The sequence below is a fragment of the Lacerta agilis genome, chromosome 3, assembly GCF_009819535.1.
Source record: "Lacerta agilis isolate rLacAgi1 chromosome 3, rLacAgi1.pri, whole genome shotgun sequence".
Taxonomy (NCBI): domain Eukaryota; kingdom Metazoa; phylum Chordata; class Lepidosauria; order Squamata; family Lacertidae; genus Lacerta; species Lacerta agilis.
In genome coordinates this window covers 8,422,775-8,446,940 of record NC_046314.1, presented here as the reverse complement: position 1 = coordinate 8,446,940, position 24,166 = coordinate 8,422,775, and the positions used below count along the sequence as shown (strand labels likewise).

General features: G+C 45.4%; 1 protein-coding gene across 1 annotated transcript; it reads right to left on the bottom strand.

The window, feature by feature from the left end:
- Positions 1–212: 212 nt before the first annotated feature.
- LHFPL6 (LHFPL tetraspan subfamily member 6) lies at positions 213–19,628 on the bottom strand. Its single transcript, XM_033142772.1, has 3 exons — positions 19,229–19,628; positions 2,407–2,505; positions 213–1,042 (listed from the first exon to the last, which is right to left on the bottom strand). Exons 1-3 carry the CDS (start codon positions 19,623–19,625, stop codon positions 924–926), a joined length of 615 nt encoding a protein of 204 aa, XP_032998663.1. The 5' UTR covers positions 19,626–19,628; the 3' UTR covers positions 213–923.
- Positions 19,629–24,166: the final 4,538 nt, after the last annotated feature.

Here is a 24,166-nt window from a genome sequence, read left to right as displayed (position 1 = left end):
AGGAGCGAGTTAGCATGTGCATTTGTGAAAGGAGAGAAATGATTTGATGTGGATCTCTGTGCTTTTATATAACGATGAAAAACCCCTTGGCTGCTTTGCCTGAGTATCAGAGCCTTCCACAGTGAGCTACTACAGTACTACAAATTGCTTAATGGTACGCAGACAGGCAAACGAGTCCAATTGGTTGGAGCCTGGTACATTGTAAAAAAAAAAAAAAAAGACTCCACATAATCTGCAGCTAGGTGCCGTGTGAAGGAAAAAGTGTCTGTGCAAAAGTAGGCAGATGTGCTTTACAGGAGTCACGTAACAAGAACATAGTTAAGTTCACAAAATTAAACTCCGCATCAGATTGGCTAGTACTTTTAAGGCCTCAAAATAGATGCCATCCACACACACATACACACAAAGGCAGGTGCTGTAGCTGTGAGCCGACGCAGCTGATCACGTCAGAGAAATCTGGTTACTCACACCGTGAGAGTAACAAAACCGTGAAGAAATGCCCCCTTTATGTCCAATCCCCTGTCGTGTTAAATAATATTTTATAAGGCTACATCCTTGTCTTCCAGCATGTTGGGTTTTTTTTAACCCTTTCAACTGAAGCACTGCTTTAAAACCCTTAATTTCCTTCTCCCTACACACAAGAAAGTGAATACTTCCTGCATTTTCTACCACACCACAATAGGCTAGGAATAAAGTGGTTAAGAGCATAAGCTCCATGAAATTCCTGGCTTATACCCCTAAATTGCAGAGAACCCCCCTGTTCGTTCAGTGTCAAACGTCATTGGTCACTGACTCGTTTGTATTGATCTGGCTACAGTGAAGAAGAGATGCACCTTTCCAAGAAAGGCTTACATGCACATTTATTTTCCTTTCTCTCTCCCCACCCCCCACACTCCAAATCGTTGTGCTGGGTCTTTCTAGCCTCAGTAAGGGTACTGTTTCTGCTTCTTGCCAGAGAAGCAGGCCAGCCAAGTGCAGATCAACATCGCAGCGGCAGCTCCTCCTCCAGTACAATAGTAAGCCCAGCCAATTTCACAGGTGCCTACAGGTAAACAAAACACAAAGGACAATATTGGATGGGTTTCACCATTATTATTATTTTTCTTTTAATTTAAAAATGCAAACTGAAATCAATCCAAGGAAACACTGCAAAGAACAAAGAGGTGCATTTTTTTTTACGAGGCATGTAATTATTCTGGGTGCGCGAATATTAAAACGGGACTTTTCTATCCCAATAACGTCAAGACGGAGAATTATGCACAACTTCCCATTTCAATGTGGGGGACTTGGGGGACTCACTTGGGCTGCAATGTCCCCATTGTGTACAAGTTGGAGTCCTGGCACTAGGGGTGACCCAAAAGCTCGAATCGCCAGATGCTGAATGCTAGTTTTAGGGATAAGACGATATGTACCGTATTTTTCGCTCCATAAGACGCACTTTTTTCCTCCTAAAAAGTAAGGGGAAATATCTGTGCGTCTTATGGAGTGAATGGTGGTCCCTGGAGCTGAATTGCCCAGGGGCCAAAAGAGGATCATGCTTTTTATTTTACAAAGAGAAAAAGGGGTGCTGAAAGGACCCCGCTCAGCAGCTGATCAGCAAGAGATTGGGAGAGAGATAAGAGTCCCCGGCTCCCTTTCAGCCGCGCCCTCTTACCACGCCCTCCTTTGTTGAATGTGCTGCAGAGGGAGCTTGTTTGTTTCCCCAGCGACATGTGACTGGCTGATTAGATTATCTGTCTGGAAACTAGAAAAGGATCCCTTTCCTTTAGAAGCTGCAGAAATGTGAGTTGAACCCCATAAAAATGGGGCTTTTCCTCTTTGCTTTTCCCCCTTTGCAAAAAAAGCTGCAAAACTTTTAGCTGATTCTCAAAAAAACAGGGCTTTTAGAGGAGGAAAACCAGAAAAATATTTTTTTTTCTTGTTTCCTCCTCTAAAAACGAGGTGCGCCCTATGGTCCGGTGCGCCCTATGGTCCGGTGCGCCCTATGGAGCGAAAAATGCGGCATTCCTTAGAAATAATAGGCAAAAAATTGTGTGTCGTCTTATAAAAGGAAAGCAGAGGGAGGCCGGGGGATTGGTGGCAGTAGCCAGCAGGAGATTGTCAGTGGCGATTGGTTGCTGTGGCCAGGCCTGCTGACAACTGGGCGGCTGATTTATGTCAGTGGGGAGGCGTGCATGCAATTGGCTGTGGCTGTGTTGAGTGGGCAGGTGGTCGAGCGAATAGGCAGCAAGCAGACCTTTTACTCTGTAACAGGAGGGCTGGTGGCAAGTGTCCTAACTTTGGTGGCAGCGGAATTTCAGTGCTCAGGGAATACAGGCTTAAGCAGACCGTGGAAAGTGCTTTAGCAGACTCAGCCAAAACCGTTAACTTTATTTAAACCTGCTCCATTGGCAGCCACTTACTTACCCAGCTCAAACTGGTTGGAAAGGTAACCACAGGTCTGCCGGACTTCTTCACTGTCCCAGCCCAGAGGATAAAGAGCACAGCCAGAACCAATTAACAAACCTGCAGACCCAAAAAATAAAATATGGAGGTGAGAGAGAAGAAAGGCAATTGCGAATCAGCAAGCTGAGTGGATACCTTGTTAGTAGCTGTAAATCTTTGAAGAAGCCAGGTGGAGCTTCTGTTACAAATTATTCTAATTATTATCTATTGTATTTACAACTCGTTATTCTAGCTAGAGGTTCCCAGGGCAGTAAATGTTGCCCAGAGTATCATGTATTAAGTATACTAGGGTATGTTGTGCCAAAACAATAAGAGTATAGCTTTTTTCAGTCTGTGGCAATAATGTTCAACCAGCCTTGGAAGAGTACCAATTCATTTTTTGACCAGTTCACTTGCATGTGTAGATTCTTTCCGGACTCAATGCACACATATTTTATTTATACTCGGCTCACGCAACTATGACGTGGCTCACCCTTTAAGTCTTCAGCCAGGGCTTTGGAAAAACATGAGGAATGAGGTATGCTTCTGGATGTGACAGTAGGATTCCTGACTCTCTCCCTGCACAATTAGGAATAATCTGTTTACCAGACTGGCCTTCCTTGTCAGTGCAATTATTTACAAGCTGCTGGATGTCTGCTCATGAAAGGCTCATAAATCACACAGCAACAGACTGGAAAACACCGAGCACACATTTTGCTGGGAATAAAACAAAGGCAAGAAACACAAAAATCCCTGAGGGGGTTCCTGAAGTCCGCGTGTCACTCAAGGCTATGCATGTTTACTTGGAACTGAGCTTCACTGTTTTCAGCAGGGATTTATTCTCAAGTGTGTGCCTTACATACGAATGTTTAACACTGTGCCGTTACTGCTGTACATTTGTTTAAAAAGCAAGCTGCACTACAACAATAGTCCCTTATTGAGGGGCCAAGGACCGCTTGGATGGGTTCTCAAGGTGGAAGCTTAAAATGAGAACAAAACATATGCACCCTACTTTGATGAGAAATCCATGCACAATTCTTCACTGGAGATTGCTGTGCACAAGGAAGGAATGACCTTTAAAAAGCTGGCAGTTCTAGGAATATCCCCCCCCCCAAAAAAAACCCCTCTTAGGCTTCCAAGCAAATTTGCAAGATACTTATATTTTGGGAGTGCTGCCTGGAAACTGCTTCCATCACAGTTCCAGCTGCTCAGCCCCACTCCTCTCACTCGGGAGGAACTTGGAGGGAGCTGCTGCCTGGCAACGGCCTGTGAGAGAACTTGAAGACAGTTCCCATCTTCTTCCTAGTGAGAGCCAGAAACTCAGCTCCACTCCTTTGCCTCAGAGGACTTTGGAGAGAGCTCCTGCCTTCCAACTAAAGACAGCGAAGAGGGCAGGAAATGCTGCCTGAATAATCCTAGGTCCCTGTGGAGACCACGGATCGCACCCAACCAAGTCATCCTCTTCGCACAAAGACTTCCATTTGCACAACGGGACTTCCCATCCTTGCGTCCCTCAAATCTGCTTTACTGGGTTGGAGGAAACTCCCAGAATATATTTGGGCGGGGAGGAGAAAGAACTTTTCATTGCACACAGGGGCGTCTCGCCTATAGAGGCAAGTGGTGCGGGGTACCAGGGCTCCAAGTTCGCACCAAGTTCTGGAGGGCGCCTGGGAAGAGGCGGAGGCTGGATGCGGCGCCTCCCGGTATCAGCTCACTGCCCTCGCCCGCCACGCCGAAGCAGCGCAACGCCCGGAGCCTCTGCCTCTTCCCCGCCAGAGGAGCCGCCCTCCAGCCGCTGCCCGCCTCCTCCAGCCCCACAAAGCTGCCGGCAGCGCTGTAAAAAGGTGAAACGGGGGGGAGGATCAATGAGCGGGGGGGCAGGCGGGGGGAGGGATCAATGAGCGGGGGGGCAGGCGGGCACTGGAGGGATCTTTGAACCACGGCGCCGGATATCCTTAAGAATGCCCTGATTGCACACACAGAGGTCCTTGAGTGAATGGGGCGACTAACTTGGATGCGCCCAGGGTGGATAAAAATCAACGATTTAAAAAATAAAATAAAATCAGATTTCTTTGATTTAAATTGGATTTTAAAAATAAAATGCATTTGGAGGAAACATCTTTCTAAAGATAGTTTTCTATTTACGCTACATTATAGTCCAAATGCTATTCATCAGGAAATAAGGATTTGTTTTAAGTTTTTCATGTGTGCTGAAACTCAGTCTGTTTTTTTGTTTGTTTTTTTAAAAATCATTTAACCACATCAGTTAACAAACATGGACACATATGCTGTAATGTTATTGTTTTAGTTAAATAAATAGTTTAAAATGTTATTAAGGAAATGATTGTTTTTCTCCTTCCAATAAAGTAAAGCAGAAAAGTCGTCCAAATATAAACAGTTAAGTTATTAAACCTCACAATAAATTTCATAAGTATCTGTCAATGTATTTCTAATAGTATAACCAAATCAGTAATTTTTCATATAACTGTAAAAACTAATCTGAAAATTTATTATTCCAAAAATGAAACCTTCATCTGGTTGTACCGTAAATATTAAGATTATACCAGCAAGGATGGGTCTTTCTGTTAAAAAAATTAATGATTTAAATCTAGCCTTACTGACTTGTGATTTAAATCAAGTTTTACTGACTAGTGATTTAAATCGTGATTTGATTTAAATCAAATACACCCTGGATGCGCCCCATGTAACTGGTGTCCCTGTACTGAAGATTTGAATGTGATTTCATTCTGAGAATCCTAAAAACCATTTTAAGAGTCTCTTGGGGCTACAAAGTGGGATACATACTAGTCCGCTGAATGAATAAATATGAAACTCTGCAATCCAATGGTGAAACGTCTTTAACCAGCCCTGCCATTTTGGCTCCCTTACAGCCCAAGTCTGATTGGTCAGCATCATAGGCCACATGGTTGGAGCCAAGGCAGGGCAGGGAGGGTGCCCCCACCCCCCAAAATCAATAAAAATACATAGCAACTGAGGTTCTGCCCCCCTCTAACAAAAAATCATGGCTATGCGCATGATAGGCCATATGCATTTACCAGCATCAGGACACCTGTTTGTGCATCTGAGATAACCTGTTCAACTATGACGTCATTCCTTAATTGATAACACCGGACGCCATTGTTATTTCTGCATGCAAGGCTGCAAAAGAGAACTGTCCTATTAGGCAAATTGCCCCAAGTCTCATGAAAAAATTAGCTACCTCTAGATGGGAAAGCGTCAAATTTTCATGGAACTGCACAATATATATATATATATATATATATATATATATATATATATATATATATCCTTGCCTGCAGAGAGAAGTGATCTATCTACTATCTCAGTGGTGGCGAACCTTGGCAATCCAGATTGTCTGATCCTCTGCCTAGGAGCAGCTATATGTATCAGATCACAACTCTTTATTATTGAAACAATTATTTCTGAACAGCAGGGAAGTAGGAATTAATTTAGTAATATACATTCATGAATTGCAAAGAACACAAACAACTCCATATGAGGATAAAAGGCTGTGCCAGTAACTGCTGAATTGATTTTTTTTTTAAAGCCCCACTGGCACCAAAGCTACCATTAAATTGAGTTGTTCTTCCGGCAAAATGAATGTCAGGACTCTGTAAAACCCTTTGCTTGCTGGATATCAAAGTGGTGATTAAAGATTCTGCAAACACTAATAATTGCTTCCCAAGTGACCATAGTTCATAAAGATGTCTTATAATGAGTATTCACCGCAGACTGTTCAGTGCTCTAAATTCGTAATAAAGGTTACATTTAATACCTGGCTCTTCTCAACATTCAGAGTTGTTAATTAATACATCTCAAATGCAGTAAAAATGGACAAAAAGCCAACACTCCTCTGATAATATAACAGAACATTCACAGCAGAATCGAATCGTTAAAATTATTTTAAAATAAAAGGGGGGGGGAGGAAATCCTGAAACATTGGGCTCCATTAGGAAGCAATTCCACAAAATTAAGGCTGCGAAAAAGAAGATACCACTTTACTAGGGCAGTCAGTGTTTCCCGAACTTGGGTCTCCAGCTGTTTTTGGACTACAACTCCCATCATCCCTACCAAGCAAGATCAGTTGTCAGGGATGGTGGGAATTGTAGTCTGAAAACAGCTGGACTCAATTTCGGGAAACACTGCCCTAGTACAAGGGGGGGGCACTGTCATGGAGAGGTTGGACACAGAGAAATGGTGGGAGGAACCAGCTGGGGAACTCCCAAGAAGACTCAAGAGGCCGGGGTGTGGTGGTGGGACAACAATGAGTAGTCAGATGGAGAAGACTGGGGAGAGGAGGTATCGGAAGCCGGGGGGGGGGTAACAGGGGTGAGAGGGCTTAGAGAAGTCCAGACCGAAGCAGGATGGTGGGAGAAACAAGGCCAAGATGCTGAGATGAGTCAGGCTGGTGAAGAGACACTGGTGCAACAAGCAGCCGTCCTCCCTGGTCTCCCAGAACCAGAAGAGGCATGAAAAGGGCAGGAGAGATTGGCAATGTGCAGACAGTCTCCGATTGCTTGAAAAGAACCCTAGAGAGGAGGAGACTTAGGCAGCTGTGGGGAGGCGGGGACCTTCAGTCTCAGCAACTGCTTCACGGGGGCAAGACCGACTGGGACTGAGCTGCTGTGCTCCTTAGGCCCGACACTCGTGTGCAGAACGTGCTTTTGCTAGTGAAGAGTTAGGTCCAACTTGCACGGTGTGATTTACTGCTGGCTTGCTGCCGACGGGAATGTTAGGCCCTCCAGATGTTGCTGGACTACAATTCCCATTATCCCTGGCAATGTGGGCTGAGGCTGATGGGAGTTGGAGTCCCGATGACATCCAGAGGTCCACAGGCTGCCTTTCCACCCTGCCCTGGTATATGCAGACAGCGATTGAAGCAGGGCCTCGTGGAACATTTTAATCAGAGTCAAGACATTCCTTGAGAGCACCAGATTCCAAGGCACTTTGGCTGCCATAGATCAACAGCAGCCCCTTGGGCTGTGTCTGGAAGCTGGGTAGCCCCTGTCGTTGTTGTGTAACAGCTCTTATTTGCTCCTGCCAGCCCTCTCTCATCAGGACACGGGCCACCGCGTTCTGCGCTAGAACTCCTCAAGGGCAGAGTCATGTAGAGCTGATTGCATACATTCATCATGTGCAGCAGACAGATAAAATCCCATCATGCGAACAGGGAGAATGCCATTTCTGTTTCCTGACTCCTGGACAGATATGCGTGATTTCTGAAAGTATACGACCAGTACATTTTTTATTTTGCCACCATTCAATCCCCGCCCCCCCGACAAGTGAATTTCCAGGAACAACAGACCGCTTTCCTTCCGTCAAAGAAAAATCCAGCTCTGGCTGGCTCATGGCTTGCGCGCCTGAGCAGTGCTCTCTGATGCTGTGTGCATATGGGAAGAATGCATGCAGAACGCTTGCCTGAGGCTGGCTTCAGTGGAGAGGCAGATTATTCTGATCCCCCCCCCCTATATTTCTGCAAGGATAGGAATCTCCTCCGTCAGCAGTTAGGCATGGTGGATGACTCCATGCTTGCCCAGATTGATGTATCATTCATGCCCCATCCATTAGAATACACATGCACGCACGCGCGCACACACACACACAATTGTTAAATTAAAAGTATTTTTAATTTAATTAGTATTATTAAAAAGGTCCACCAGAGGCTGTATTTCCTGCGTCAACTAAGGAAATTTAAATTGTCCCAGGAAGTGTTGATCCAATTCTACAGAGGCATCATTGAAACTGTTCTCTGTAATTCTATAACAGCTTGGTACGGTACAGCCTCCAAGAGAGACAAGAAAAGGCTCCAACGAGCTATGAGAATTGCAGAAAGGGTCATTGGTGTTAGCTTGCCTTCAATAGAGACAATTTATGCTACCCGAGTTAGGAAGAGAGCAGAGAGAATTGTAGCAGATCCTTTACATCCCGGTCATCATCTGCTTGATTTACTTCCATCTGGACGTCGCTACAGGACTTCATATACAAAATCGGCCAGGCACAAGAATAGTTTTTTTCCCCCTTGTGCCATTAAATTGTTAAATTCGTAGTTGTATAGCTGAAGGGGAGGTAAATGATGGGTGGGGTTTCTTTGCTTCTTTGTATTGTGAGAGGAACAGTGTCTGTATGTTTACATTGCAATGTAGCCGAAACAAATTCCAAGTATGTTGGAAAATGTACTTGGCCAATAATAAATTATTCCTATTCCTATTCCTATTCCTAAATATGTCATTGCTTCTCAGGGAACTCATTGCACACTTGCAATATTCCTAGTCACACGCTAAGCACCACTGCCCAAGGACTTCCCTTCTACCCTTCCGTCCACTGCTAAAGGCTCCTCCCCACCTGACCTGCTATAGGCTGGTTTTTAACTACCGTATTTATTTGAATGTAATGCGCACCTTTTTTGCCAAATTATGGAGTGAAAATTAGAGTGCGCATTAGATTCGATGGCACATTATGTTCGGGTAAATACGGTAACTCTGCAAAAACTCTTAACACTCTGCAAGAAGGGTGTTAGTTCTTTGGGATAAAGAAAAACATACCGTATTTTTCTATGTATAAGATGGTGCTTTTTGCTAAAAAAACAAAACAAAAAGGCAAAAATTCAGTGTCGTTTAATATATGGATAGTGAATGCAGAGGGAGGACATGTGATTAATGGTAGCAGCAAGCAGGAGATTGGCAGTGGCGATTGGGCGGGTGATTGGTGGCTGTGGCTGCGGCAAGGCCTGCTGGCGATTGGCTGTGGCTGCGGCAACTGGGCAGACAATTGGTGGCTGCGGCAAGGTGTGAGATCGACAGCGGCTGTGGCAAGCGATCAGCAGTAGCGGGTAGGCAGGTGAGCGATTGGCGGAAGTGACCTCCCCCGCCTCCCAAAAAAGCTAAACAACTTAATTTCTTAATTTTGGGGTTCGTCTTATACATGGGGGTGTCCTATACATGGAAAAATACGGTAATTGCCCTATGTGAAAAATGAGCCTCAGCAGCTGAGATATCCAAAATGGCAGGATTTGCACTACCCTGTGCCTCAGGGTTCACGTTGCCATGCATGTGCACCAGAGACGCAACATGCACCTGCCCTCCCACACAGAGATTTAACTTCTAGAGCAGCATTCCCCAATCTTAGGAGTCTCTAGATGGTGTTGGACTACAACTTCCATCATCCCTGAACTTGCTGGCTAGGGATGATGGGAGTTGTAGTCTAATGACATCTAGGGGCCCAAAGGTAGGGATGCTGTTCTAGAGAGTCTGGGAAAGAGGGCTGAAACTCGAAGAATGGCAAACCCTAGCAATTCATAGCAACATTATTTTTTTACGGCACCCCTGTGAACTCTCCCCCCAAGGCAAAATAAGGACAGTATTTACCTGCGACAGATACCACAAAATCAGGCCTGTAGCTCAAATAGAAACCACCGCAGGAAACGAAATTTAAGAACTTAATGCAGTTATAGTGTACCCTTCCTAGGTAATTGCCACAATGGCTTCTTAATGATATATCTGAAAGCGTAAATGGGAGACATGATTTAAAAACCAAGAGCAAAGTGAAGCTGCTACACTTCAAAGAGGAAGCACAGCTCACTCGTTCTTCCAGGTTATGTGCTTCCACATAACATACGAAATCAGCCCAGAAATGTGGGGGAAAGATGTAATTTTCCTTTAACACACTTTTTGCTGATCTTTTTTTTTTTTGGCTCAGACCACAATCTGTGTCCAGCCCCAAAGAGATCTGCATTGCATCTCTGACAACACAATATCCTCTGTGCATCACAGCACAGAACCTCCAACTCTCCTGAGGTCTTCACCTTGAGAATGAGGCCCCCTCCCTCCACACAGCCTCCCATCTGGGTAGTTTGCCGAGTGGCACCTGGGTACGGTTGATTAGTGCCAAGAGGGTTACAGGCTTCCGTAAATCCTTTTATACACCTGTGAATGCCTCCTAGGGCAACTGGGAGCCACAGGAGCCACACCTGAGGTTGAGTTGATGCTTTGCAGCAAGAATCCAAGTATAAACTGTCAAGAGGGTAAGAAAGAAGAGCAGCTGACATAAAAGGTTCACCAAACAGCTTCCTGGAAAGGAATCTGTATATGCATGTTCATCATCCCATAGCCCGGACTGAGACAACAAGCTGGAAAGTTATTTGGCATTCTGTTTTACAATCAAAGTGTAGAGAATCCGGGCTTGATTGTTTTATGATTTACAAACAAATCTGGGGAAACGACACTCAGATGAGCCAAAAACATTTCTGAAATTGTTACAGCCTATGTCTAAATCGACTTATTCCATAGGGGGAACATCTGATATTGTCTACACAGACTTCCATCATAATTAGCTAATCCGCTGCAATTTGCTTACTGGAGAAAAAACAAGAGGACCATTAAGTACACTTTTCCTAAAAAGGACTGACAATAAAAAAATAAATAAAAATTTAAGCAACATTTCCCGAGCGGCACACATAGCATATTAAATAATACATATTTCATAAACTCACCATCTAATAGCTTCAAAAATTCAACTGGTGTAGCTTCACTGCCTTTCCATGTAGGAAACACTACAAGTTGAATATCTGCCAGGCAGCCATTAAAACCATTGCTGGAGAAATAGAAGCTGAGCTAGAATGTGTACCACAGATCAGGGCCAAGAAGATGCCAGCATGGTTAATGAGCAGAGTCAAGGAAGCTATTAGTAGCAAGAAGTCTTGCTTTTAAAAATGGAAGTGTTGTCCAAACGATAATAAAAAGGAACATAAACTTTGGCAAATGAAATCTTTGCATCTGTCTTCACAGCAGAAGATGTAGGGCAGATCCTTGGGCCTGAACTAATTCTCACAGGAAGTGAGTCTGAGGAACTTAGGCAAATAGTAGTGACAGCAGGCAAAGTTCTAGGCCTTTTTGACAAAACAAAAGCTGACAAATCAGTGGGTCTGGATAACATCCACCCAGGAATTCTCAAATAACTCAAATGTGAAACTGCTGATCTGCTAGCAAAAACATGCAACTTGCCTCTGTCTCTGAAAACAGGGGGGAAATCCAATGTAAAACACTCATTTTTTAAAGAAAAAGGATTCAGAGAGGGGATCTGGGAAATTACAGGGAAGTTAGCTTAATGTCTTTTCTGGGAAAACTGGTGGAAAACGCTATGAAATATAGAAGAACAAGCCCCGCTGAAGCAGAACCAGGAAGGATATTGCAGAGCTGTAAAAGATTCAGAAAAGGGCAACCAAAATGACCAAGAGTTTGCAGCGAGTTTGGGGGGGACAGGGGACGACTGCCATATATGTCCAGGTTTTCGAATATTCCATTTTTGTTGGGGGGGGGGACTCATGGAAATTGTGATTATCAATGACTGTGCTGCCGCCAATTTACATGTTCAGCTTCTTTTTTGGTTGCTATTTTGAAAACAATGTTTTATTGAAGATTTTTAAAAATCTTTTAAATGGCTTATGCTGTATTTGTGATGTTCTGCTGTTTTTCAGTAGATTATGGTTATTTGTTGTTTGTAAGCTGCTTTGAGATTCAGCTGAACAAAAAGCAGCATAGATATACAATAAATCAAATGAAAATCAAATCAAATTTAGAGGCAGGGCTTTTCTTACATTCTTAAAAGCCGATTTCTCCTGTACACTGGGATACAACTTTCCATATTCTACGTTTGTGCCATCCATCACATAATAGATGCCAGGAGTCCATGCGGAGACAATCTGGCCATTCTCACACCATTTCCAATCCCAGAAGATAAGTGGTGTTATTCTGCTGCAGCAAAAATAATGTGGCTGATCCCTGTGGCGCTGGAAAAGTGCTACCCTGAGAAGGCAACAACTGAGGGATGGGAGATAAATTCCTAAACAAAATAAAAACTGAAAGAGACTAAAATCTTTAGTATGGCATGAGCTTTCGTAGGCTACAGACCCTACTTCATAGGTGGGGGTTAGATATATAAATAAAGAGGCTGTAACTCATTCGTGGCTAATAATAAATAATCATAATCATAATCATAATCATAATTGCAGCAAGAAGACATGAACTGCACCCTAAAGTGGTTGAGCTACTCCAATGCTAGCCAGAACCCTGAAAATCTGTACACATGGATCTTCTGAAGTACACCAGATTAGTAGGGAAGTCTGAAAATGGGGCATTTTTACATCTAGGATTCAACATTCATCGCACAAATTTTATCCGGCCCCAGATATTATCAGCCAAAGAATGAGAAGCTGGCAGGAATATTCCTCCTCTGCCAGCTCCTTCCTCAAAATAATACTGTTCAAATGGTCAGTTGTCCTGCAAGCACAGAGGTGAAAGGAAGGTCCAGGTGGTTGCCCCTTGCAGGGAAATTAGAAATTTAGTTGCGTATCCGTTTGTGAATACAGTACTGTATATGAAACTGCCTTCTACCAAATGAGATCTGTTGGTTCATCCTAGCCCAGTGCTGTCTACTCTGACCGGCAGCAGCTGAGTCTCAGGCTGAGTTATTTGCCCCATCAGCTCCTTCTCCTTCCTTTTAATTGGATATGCCAGGAATTGAAACTGGAAAAGCACGGGGCTCCATCCCCAACACACCTCTTTGTTCTGGCACTGACATGTTGATCTCCCTTTTCTTTCTTTTCGCTCCAGCTCCCTTCCCTTCCCCTTCTGTTGTCTTGTCTTTTTTAGTTTGTAAGCCTGAGGGTGGGGCCTGCTTCTTCTTTTCATTTATGTACCCTGCCTGTCTGGGCACCGTGTGCTGAATTTTAATTGCGGCGAGATGCTCTGAGAGATTTTGTATTATGATTTTTGTCTGAAAAGCAAAAATAAAAATATAATAAGAAAGAGAGGGAGAGAGAGAAAAGAAGGAAGGAAGGAAGGGAGAGATGTCTCATAACAGAAGCAAACACTCCAGCACAGAGCAAACAAAACCACATATGGACGACACATTGGGCTGTGAACGTTCCTCTGCCCTTCAGGCACTGTAATGAGCCTTCAGGGGATTTTCCAATATGTGCATCTACAATGCTTGCAGGAAAAAAAAAGCTGCTATTAGTAGCTTTGCTATGGAAAGCTGCTCAGGACTGGCTGGCTTGCTCATGTACTCCGAATGCCATGGAACAGGGGTAGGCAACCCAAGGCCCGGGGGGCCGGATGCGGCCCAACCGCCTTCTCAATCCGGCCCTCAGACAGTCCGGGAATCAGCGTGTTTTTACATGAGTAGAATGTGTCCTTTTATTTAAAATGCACCTCTGGGTTATTTGTGGGGCATAGGAATCCGTTCATTATTATTTTTTTCCAAAATATAGTCCGGCCCCCCACATGGTCTGAGGGACAGTGGACCGGCCCCCTGCTGAAAAAGGTTGCTGACCCTTGGATTAAAGCTTCACCTGATGAGACGCAGCCCTGAAATTTGGCACACGGGTAGCCGAAAGCGCTCCGACAATTAAAGAAATGTGTGCAAACTTTTATTTATTTTACACGAAGCAACCCAACATTTGGGCCATCTCCAGTGGGAAGCAAGCAAATTGGACCAAGATGTTGGAGGCCTCGGGTTTTCGTTACCTCTTTTTGACTTGAATTTGCAGGCGGGGGGGGGGGGGGCGCTTTAAGTGTCCCTCCGCAAATGCAAAGCCTCCGCAAATGCAAAGGCACTTGGCCAAATCCTGAACTTTTTATTGGGGTAGCCATGTGTTCCCCACGAGCTACAGCTCTGAAATGTGCTTCAGAGTCCAAGACTACCAACTCCTCCTGTCAGGCAGCCTTGAGGTGGGAGACATTTTTTGGGGAAAGGAATGGTGGGTGGCACTACAGGGGAAAGAGTTTGGAAATAGGAAGAAATTTGAGGAAGAAGGAAACTGGAAGGCACATTTGTTCACCACAGAAAGGGAGGGATTAGCTCAGGGGTCTGCAAACTTTTTCAGCAGGGGGCCGGTCCACTGTCCCTCAGACCTTGTGGGGGGCCGGACTATTATTTTGAAGGGGGGGGAATGAACGAATTCCTATGCCCCACAAATAACCCAGAGATGCATTTTAAATAAAAGCACACATTCTACTCATGTAAAAACACGCCGATTCCCAGACTGTCCGCAGGCCAGATTTAGAAGGCGATAGGGCCAGATACGGCTCCCGGGCCTTAGTTTGCCTACCCATAAATTAGTTGATATGCGAGAGAGATATGGGAAAGCCAATCTAGAGAACGAGGGAAACGGAATGGAAAAGCTTGCTAGGGAGGCTTCATAAAGGAAACGACTTTAAAAGTCTCTCCTCTTACAACCTACTACGTGAGCAGGATCAAAAACAGCAAGAGACATCTCCTGTAGCTTTGGCTCTCCAAATTTAGCAGTGCGGCAGCCTGTAACCGGGAATAGCATTTATATCCCCTTTTCTCTCTCTGAACCCATCCTCCTCCCGGCCTCAGCCAACTTTACATCAGAGGTGTCCCTGTCTCTCTCTCTCTCTCTCTCTCTCTCTCTCTCTCCAGTCTCAATATCAAGCCCTACAGTGAACTGCCTGTCCCACGCTAGGGACTGCGGAGAGCAATGGCCTACAAGGAGCACTGATGTGGGTTGCCATGGGAGCAAGCCACCCCTGTTATTTTTCATGCAGGCCGCAGCACTGCTGCCACCGCCGCACGTGTGAGCGTTTAAGAATGGCAGCACAGCCAAGCAAATCTCTTCACAAGCCTGCTCCACAAAATGGAGCGAGCGCCCGAAGAAGAAGAAGAAGAAGAAGAAGAAGAAGAAGAAGAAGAAGAGTTAGGATTTGATATCCCGCTTTTCACTACCCGAAGGAGTCTCAAAGCGGCTAACGTTCTCCTTTCCCTTCCTCCCGCACAACAAACACTCTGTGAGGTGAGTGGGGCTGAGAGACTTCAGAGAAGTGTGACTAGCCCAAGGTCACCCAGCAGCTGCATGTGGAGGAGCGGAGGTGCGAACATGGTTCACCAGATTACGAGTCTACCGCTCTTAACCACTACACCACACTGAGCTTACACCACCTTGTTTTCAAGCGGGCTGTTCGCACTGCGAAACCAGCAACCTCTGGAAAGCGTGAGCCCATGCAGGAGAAGGCAGCACACAGCCAAATATTTCGTTTTCACAATACCCAAGGGTCTATCCACTCGCAGATTTCTATTCTCCGAATCTCTCACTTGATCCCAGAGTGTATCCAACAAAGTATGGTTTTCACTCGCGAAACCACATGCCGTAATAAATAAGTTTGTGCTACAGGCTTTTGATTTTTTAAATTTTTTATTTATTTTTGCTAATATTAAGTCATATCGCTACTCTCCTAGAAGCGGGCTGGTAGTTCGGAAGTTATTAATAAGGATTAGGCTAAATCCAGACTAAAAAAAACAAAAAACTTAGGTTACATATTTTAAAAGGAGCTTAAAGGAATGGTTGTTGTATAACTATTTAAAGCATGCATTATATTTCAGCATTAGTGGAACTGGAAGAGAAGAACCTCATTCTCCTATCTTAATGCCATTGTTTTTTCTCCTGTGTAGGTGTCAGCACAATTTCTCTTTCATGAGATGTTAAAGAAACCCTCCTAAACTTTCCCCTCTCAAATTCCTCTTTTTAGATGTCATTTATGAATAATTGGAGGACCCGTGTGGCGCTGTGGGTTAAACCACAGAGCCTAGGGCTTGCCGATCAGAAGGTCGGCAGTTTGATTCCCTGCGACGGGGTGAGCCCCTGTTGCTCGGTCCCAGCTCCTGCCAACCTAGCAGTTCGAAAGCACGTCAAAGTCCAAGTAGATAAATAGGTACCGCTCCGGTGGGAAGCTAAATGGCGTTTCCGTGCGTTGCTCTGGTTCACCAGAAGCGGCTTAGTCTTAGTCATGCTGGCCACATGACCCGGAAGCTGTACGCCGGCTCCCTCAGCCAGTAAAGCGAGATGAGCGCCGCAACCCCAGAGTCGTCCGCAACTGGACCTAATGGTCAGGGGTACCTTTACCTTTATGTATAATTGGACTTGTATGAGGTTTGTATTTGAATACATATTTCTGAGCACTTCTCCTCGTTTTTGAAAATATGTAAGCATGGCATAGCATTTGAACTCATGGTTCCCAAATTCTGTCATATGTCCCCCCCCCCCAACTGAGCTACAGGTTGAGAACATCAGGTAGAGATGGCCTCTTGCTCCCAATTCCCTGGCCATCGCCTAACGGATGGAGGAGCAAGAGGTTAAGCATCATTAACCAGGGTTGCCTTCCTCACAATACTATTGATTGGTGATTTCATTAAGGGGTTTTCAGGGGTGTTGTCTGTGGATGATGTTGTGACTGGGGGGGGGTGGTCTCTGGGTGGTCGCCATAGTTGCTGCAATTGTCATGCTTGTAGCATTGCTAGTCTTCGGACAAGGGAGCCTAAGATACTTGCTAATCTGCATAGGTGCAACGTCCACCTTAGTGTGCTGTAGAGGAGGGCTGCTTATCAGTATAGCTACAAGAAGTAACCTAAATGGTGAAATGTGAAAGGATGCCCATTTTAACACGCAGAAGCCGTTAAAACAAACCGGACGGTGTGAGGTACATATCCTGAATTCAAGTCCGACCTTTCAGCTAAACAGGCCTGCAGACCTCTCATTGATAAAGATGCAAAACTATTTACATAACAAGATTATGTGGCGACAGATTTAAAGCACTGGGGTCCTGTAGCCGCCTTTGAATTTTAGTGCCTTAAAACAAAGAAACAGAGACTGAGAAAAGAGAGAAAAAAGGAGAGGAGAAGACTCTTCCTGTTCTTCCTGTTTGCCCGGTTGAACTTCAAACTGCTAAGCTTGCACATGAGGGTACAGCGCGTCACTCTCCAAAAAACAGCATGCCTACAACAACATTCTGACTGTGTAACCATTGTATGGGACAGGCTGAATGACAATCACAGGAATGCAAAGCATTGTTAGATACTGTTCTACTAACAAAAAAAGTTAACTGGCCACACATAGCCAAAGACAAGGCAGTCTGGAAATCGGACTCTTTCGCAGCTTGTAGTCAAAACTCAGGACATGGAATTTATGTTCTAACTGAGGGCAATGCTCAGTGCGAGTAAAGCCATGCACAAAACAGAATATTGAACCATGGATGTAACATTTATTGCCTCTTCACCAGTGAAAGGGGGCTACTGGTGGATTTTTCCACTGCCCTAAATCGAATCGTGACCTAATTTAACAGCCTTTTTTCAACTTAAATTCTGTAAACAAACTTAAAAATGCATGCCGTGTTCAATTTTATATACTGTGTTAGTATCTGAAAGGTTTGCCCCAAAGCCAAAAGTAGCTGAATGAAAATACTGTGTGTGGGCTGCAATAAAATGCACTTAGCGTGGTTTGAATATTATGAAATTTGAAGATTTGCTTGGAAACTATTTTTAGAATTACTTGTAAATACTGTATTTCAAGGCACGACAACTAATAGCACACACTTCCCTGACATTATTTAGATTTTAAGAGGGAAAGTGACAGCACTGAAAACCACTGCCGGTAACTGCTGGAGAAGCTGTATATAAATATAGGTACTTCCTCTAGACAGTTACCAAAAAAACTGAACTACAACTTTGATTTTAGATTTGATTAGTACTGCAACCATTCCAGTTGTCCATCTTGACTTATACTGTGTTCATTTTCTTAATGTCACTAAGGAAATGCTACCGCTATCTACCAGTGCATTTCTAAATTTAAAAAAATAAATTGGGAGATTACAGAAAAATAGTAGTGGGGGGGGGGATTATGCCGAAAATGTTCTGCTTCCACCCCCCACTCCCATCACTACTTTTCGTACACTTTAATCAGGCCTGGATTGGTGAAGAAAATTAACCACCAGTAGCAGCCAGAAACATGTACTTTTGAGAATGCAATTGTCATTTGTTAGCACTCTCTGGCCTTGTTCGTCCCATGCTCAAATTGCAACCCAGAGTTTTCTGCAAAGATAGGTATCTTCAAGAATGCAAGCTAAGATGGAGGCAATGCCAAAATCACTTTTCTCCATTGCAGGATCACAAGTTTACCACAAACACAAAGACTACATCGTAAGAACAGGGGAAATTGGAGTTTTTGACCCAGCTTTTCCTTCCACAACAGCAGCTGCAGAGGTTGGAATTAGAAGCAGTTGTGGAGTGGAAGGAACACAAAGACGTAGGGAGCGCTCTTGCCACAAAAAAGAGAGGAAAAGCTAAAATTAAAACCATATGGTCAGAAAGAGTAAAACCGAGAGTATCCAAAACACATTTTTTATATATATAAAAAGGAGAGGGAAAATATGCAGAATCTACCTACAAAACATGATATGAGCTGCAATCCAAAATGTGTTTTCCAGTAAGGAAGTCTGCAACCCTACACATGAACCTGACAGAGCAAAAAGTCCTAATGAACACAGAGGACCTTATTTCCTAGTAAAATGTAGATACAATCGTGCTGCTTGCTTGCCTCATTAAAATCAATAGGGCTTTCTTCCAAACAAACATCAGGACTGGGCGACCAGTCAAATACCCTTTTCCTGTACGTACTGTAATGGCGGAAAAAAGGAATCTGCCACTTCATGAGCCGTAGCTCTGAAACAGCTCCGTTCTTCCATATTGTAAAAAAACAAAACGAAGAGTACAGTACTGTAAAAGCAGTGCACTCACTCGTTTGAAAGTTTAGAAATCGAGAGCAGCCTTTCCCATTCCTAACCGAGTGCAAATGTCAGATCCGGCAGAAAATTTAACATACAAATATATTCAAGCCACAAAGACAATTCCGCAAGGGTAACAAGAACAACATAGGCACTGTTTTCTGTACTGGCGGAAAGGCGGGTTCTGAGTTCAAAAGTTCACTGTTACTCACCACCCAAGAACTGGAGTCCTCCAGCCACCCTGCCCACAGTCCTGGAGATAAGCTCTGACACGCAGCATCCCATGAGTGCCGTAAGGGCCACCAGGAGGAGGAGACCGCAGCCCAGACCTGTCACCACAGTGCAGATCCTCCACTCCACGCTTGGGATGGCCTGAAAAGATGCATAGCGTCCACACTGCTCCACCATCACCGTGATCTGGAGGTTCTCGTCTCGTACTGGATAGGAGCATCTCCGGAAAGTGCCAAAGGACACCGATTTCTCCAGCTGAGAGCCCAGCAGCCAGTAAGGCATGAAGAAGCCCACGCAGGAAACCCCGGCGCAGAGGAAAGAGAAAAATGCCCATACTACCCCCGTACAAGTAAGGCTAGATGCCATTTTCCCAGTCATAGCTCTTCCCCACCCTCCAGCCGTGTCAAAAAAAGGCCGGGGACACGATTTCGCTGTGCGCCGTGAAGGTTAGGAGGACATTGCGCGAGTAACCCAAAGGCCTTTAGTCTCAGTAGCGTTGCGGCCCAGTAGAATCTTCCGGAACAGCCATTGTATTTGGTTCTTTTATCATCCAAAGTCACCTTCCTGGTGCGGTGGAAAGTTTTCTCACTCTTCCCCAATGCGTTCTGCTCTGTGTTAGCTGTGGTGGTTGTAATAAGAAGCAGCCAGGGAGGGGATGGTGGGAATAGGAAAGGACAAAGGAAAAAAAATATTATCAGCAAATAACATCAACTTGCTCCTGCAACAAAGGAATGGGGAAAGGATGCTGGGATGGGAGTGGAATTTTTTCAGCATGCAGAAGGCGAGAGGAAAGAGAACAAGGGGGGTTGGGTTAGGGTGGGGCTACCAATTCCAGTTCTGGGTGTTGCTGTTTTCAAAGCGGAGGGGTAGGGGGTTGTGTGAATCAATCACACCTGTGCTTTTGACAGCATTGTGATGTGCAGAAATCAGTAGGTGAAGCCTTTCACAGCAGATAGACTTCATCACCTGCTAATATCTGCACATCTGGTGGCTGTGGAAGGCAGAGTTAGAGAGGCCAGGTGAAAAGTTGGCAACCCCCCCCCCCGCACCCGCCTCCTGTAAGACAGGGATTCAGAATCAGTGCTGGATTGCTCGGGAACCACGATAGAACAGCAAGGTGATGTCATTTCTCAGAGAATAACTAGGTTACTTAGAAAATAAATCAAAAGAGCCGTAGGTAAAGAAGGTGGTCTATATACGAAGCCTTTTCCCTGTTCTGCTGCTCATGGATGAGCAGAGGGCCAAGTGGAGCCTTTTTGGGTCCTAAACAAAAATCTGCCCTTGCTTTTCTTCTCAAATGTAGAGGGGGGGGGGAATCTGCTACCAGGGCAGAACAAACAAGAGGGGCTTAATAATTATATTGACTGTAGTTTAAAGTGGAGAAAAACAGGCAGGAGAATGAAAGGGTGGGCTTGATGGAATTTGGCAACCTTGTGGAGAAAACTTGGCTGGTGCCCCTTCCCACAAAAGCGAAGCAAATTAAGACCCAAGGCATACAGTGGAGCCTTCTTTAAGCATGCCCAGATCCACCCCACCCCTCCTTTTGTTTTTTAAGCATCTACTTTGGTGGCTGCCTAATTTCAAAGAGGCTGTAATGGTCAGAAATCCCCAGAGTTTCCAGACAACCTGTTTATCCAGCATTCATCCTAAGGGGTGCTTAGACGACGCAGGATATTTAACGAGCATTCGTTCAGGCACGTTGGCGGAGACTTTAGACGACGTCGCCTCCAAGTTCCGCTGCAATTTCCCCCCGCCACTTTCCTTACGGCAAGAAATCCCATCTTCGGGGAAACTTACCATTGCGCAACCCGACTTCGCCAGCATGCTTTCCAATCCCAACCCAAAAAACTGAAAGCGCCCCTTTCTCGGGAGAATGCGCGAGGGAGACAGCCAGAGCAGCGCCGCCTTTGGCAAAGCCTTCAAAGGCAGAGGGGGCGGTGGGGACACCCCCAAAGCGACCAGCCGTGGCTTTTATCGCAACGCCAACATGGGTGCGAGCAGCAGTAGCAGCAGCGCCCAGTGGCCAACTGGACTTGCTGGGAAGTTTGATCCCGCCTGTCCCGAGCAGTGCAAGCCAAGGAACGGATCCAGCCAGGGCCTGGGATTCAGGGGACGGGGATGGGGGTCGGGACGGGGAGCCCCCCCCCTCCTTTGGAATAACCAGCAGCGCTGCGCGCCCCCTCCCAGCTTTGCGCAGCAGCCCTTCTCCCGGGCCGCTATGCGCGCTGCCAGCCCGAGGCGTTGGCGAGGGTCGTGGGAGGCGGTGGGGGGTTTCCGTCTCCTGCCCGCCACCCCCACCCGAACAACGCGACTCGCCACTAACCTGTCGTCCCCAACACGGGCCCACATGGACGCTGCCAAGTGCGGCCTTTCTGGGCACCCGAGGAGGTGAAGGAAACGGTGCCGCCGTCGTTCCCACCCACCCCTCCGCTCCTCCGGCGATGCTGCTTTCGCTGCAGTCGCCGAGCTGGGCTCTAAGAGGCGTGGGCGGGCCAGGGCAGGGTCCCTAAATCCCGGAGCGCGGAGCTCCGCCCCCTGCCATCCCGAGAGGGAGGGAGGGAGAGAGGGAAAAGGGGGAGGGGGATGCCTGGCGCGCAGCCTTGTAAGGCAAAGAAGGACGGGGAGGCGAGGCGCGCCCTCAAGGAAGCGGGAAGGCAGGGGCGCATCTCCAGCAGCGCGCCAGTTTTTTTTGGAGGGGGGGAGGCGGAATCGCGTTAAATAATATTGGGTGGGGGGTGTCAATCACCACTAACAAATAGTTATCCCGCCGAAAAAAGCGGCGGACGGAGGGTGAAGAATGATGACCTCGCGATGTGTCGATGGTTTCCCACTTTTGCAGAAATGCATTTTGCGCTCCATCGTGAAACGAGTCGGCTGGAATGAATGGCCGGGAGGCGTTGGGGATGCTTCTGCTGCTCCTGGCAATGGGTACCCAAGGATGGTGGTGGGTGGAAAGAAATTCTGCCAACCTTTCCCCCCCCCTCCCACACCAACTTCATTTACTAGGGGACCCCGACATTGGGGACCTCCTCTCCAAACCTGTGCCAGAGTTTCGCAGTCGTTTTGCAGCGCTCTGAGTAATTGAGGAATCAAGCGCGGGGTTCGTAGTTGACACCCAGAAATCTAACCTTGTCCAAATCGCTTCAAACCGGTGCCAAAGTTTGGCAGAGAAAACCACACGTTTTGCAGACCCCTACACACTGAATAATTGATACTCAAACCGAGGGTCATGGATATCACCCTATAACCCAACATTGTCCGATTCATTTCTGGATTCCCACCCCCCAATGGATGTAGCCAGGAAGGATATATCGGGGAGGGGACAGGCTTTATGGGGGGGGGGCAGAACCAAGTTATCAGTGATGCAATTGGTCAGTTAAGCATTTTTATTTATTTACTTTATGAGGGCAGCTGCACTCACGGATCCCCCCCATTTTTAGAAAATGATGGTTTGAAAGATTGGTTAGTAAAAATTTCACAGCGCCTTCATTGTTTACTAAATTAATATAAAATGCATTATTTTTATATTAACTTCGTAAACAATGAAGGCACTGTGAATTTTTTCAACATACTCATTTAGCACGCCCAAAGAGATGTGCAGATAAATATGTGTTTACTATAGATAACCACCTGAAAAAAAGGGAATTAAGCTTTGATTGTTCATTTAACATGGATGTTGTGTTCATTCCAGTTGTCATGGACTTACCTTGGAAACCAAGGATTGAATCCCACCACTCACTCAGCCGTGAAACTCACTGGGCGATCTTGGGGCGTCCACCATCTCTTAGCCTAAAGGTAAAGGGACCCTTGACCGTTAGGTCCAGTTGCGGCGCTCATCTCGCTTTATTGGCCAAGGGAGCAGGTGTACAGCTTCTGGATCATGTGGCCAGCATGACTAAGCCGCTTCTGGCGAACCAGAGCAGTGCACAGAAACACAGTTTACCTTCCCACCGGGGCAGTACGTATTTTATCTACTTGCACTTTGACGTGCTTTCGAATTGCTAGGTTGGCAGGAGCAGGGACCGAGCAATGGGAGCTCACCCCATCAAGGGGATTCGAACTGCCGACCTTCTGATCGGCAAGACCACAGCACCACCCGCGTCTCTTAGCCTAACCTACCTCAAAGGGTTGTTGTGAGGAGGAAACGGAGAGGAGAAAAAGAACCTTGTACACCAGCTTGAGCTCCTTGGAAGAAAAATCATGGTATATAAATGTAATAAATAAATAATAAATAGTCAAATCTAAAATGCAAGTTGTCATTCACATTTTTCAGAGGACTGTCCATAGGAAGAACATATATTTATGTACCACTAGCATGCTCAAATTGGTACAGGTTTTCAGCGCCTTCCCATTTTTATTTTCATTTAAAAAGCAATGTCAGGGAAGTTCATGGTATTAGTTGTCACATGCTAAAATATAAAATAAAGTACGTCCAATAAAAAGTATATCCAAGTAATTTTAAAAAATTTGTTTGAAAATAACATATAAACCACATTAAGTATGTTTTCTATAAGTTTGCCCTAATAAAATATTTTAGTTCATCTACATTGGCTAACGGGGGGGGGGGGGGGATGATCAGAATGACAGCATATAATAGCACTTGTTTAGTTTTTAATTTTATTTTTCTTGTTTTGTTTATTAAACTTAAGCATGCTATATCAGATCTCCCATCAATTTAGAGTGGAGATAAAAAATTCCAGGGGGGAAAAAAATCTCGGTTTTGTTTTTTTAATTCCAAGTGTTTCAGGAAACACGCAAAGTGCATTCCCAGGCTTGGCCCAAGACATACTGGTGAAAAACTCAGCTGCCTTTCTGCTAGAAGGCCAAGCAAAATGACAGGTCTTGAGTTTGACCTGCCTCTTTGTCATCCCATATGTAGATTTGTTAGTTAACACAAAAACCGTGTTGAACATTAAGTT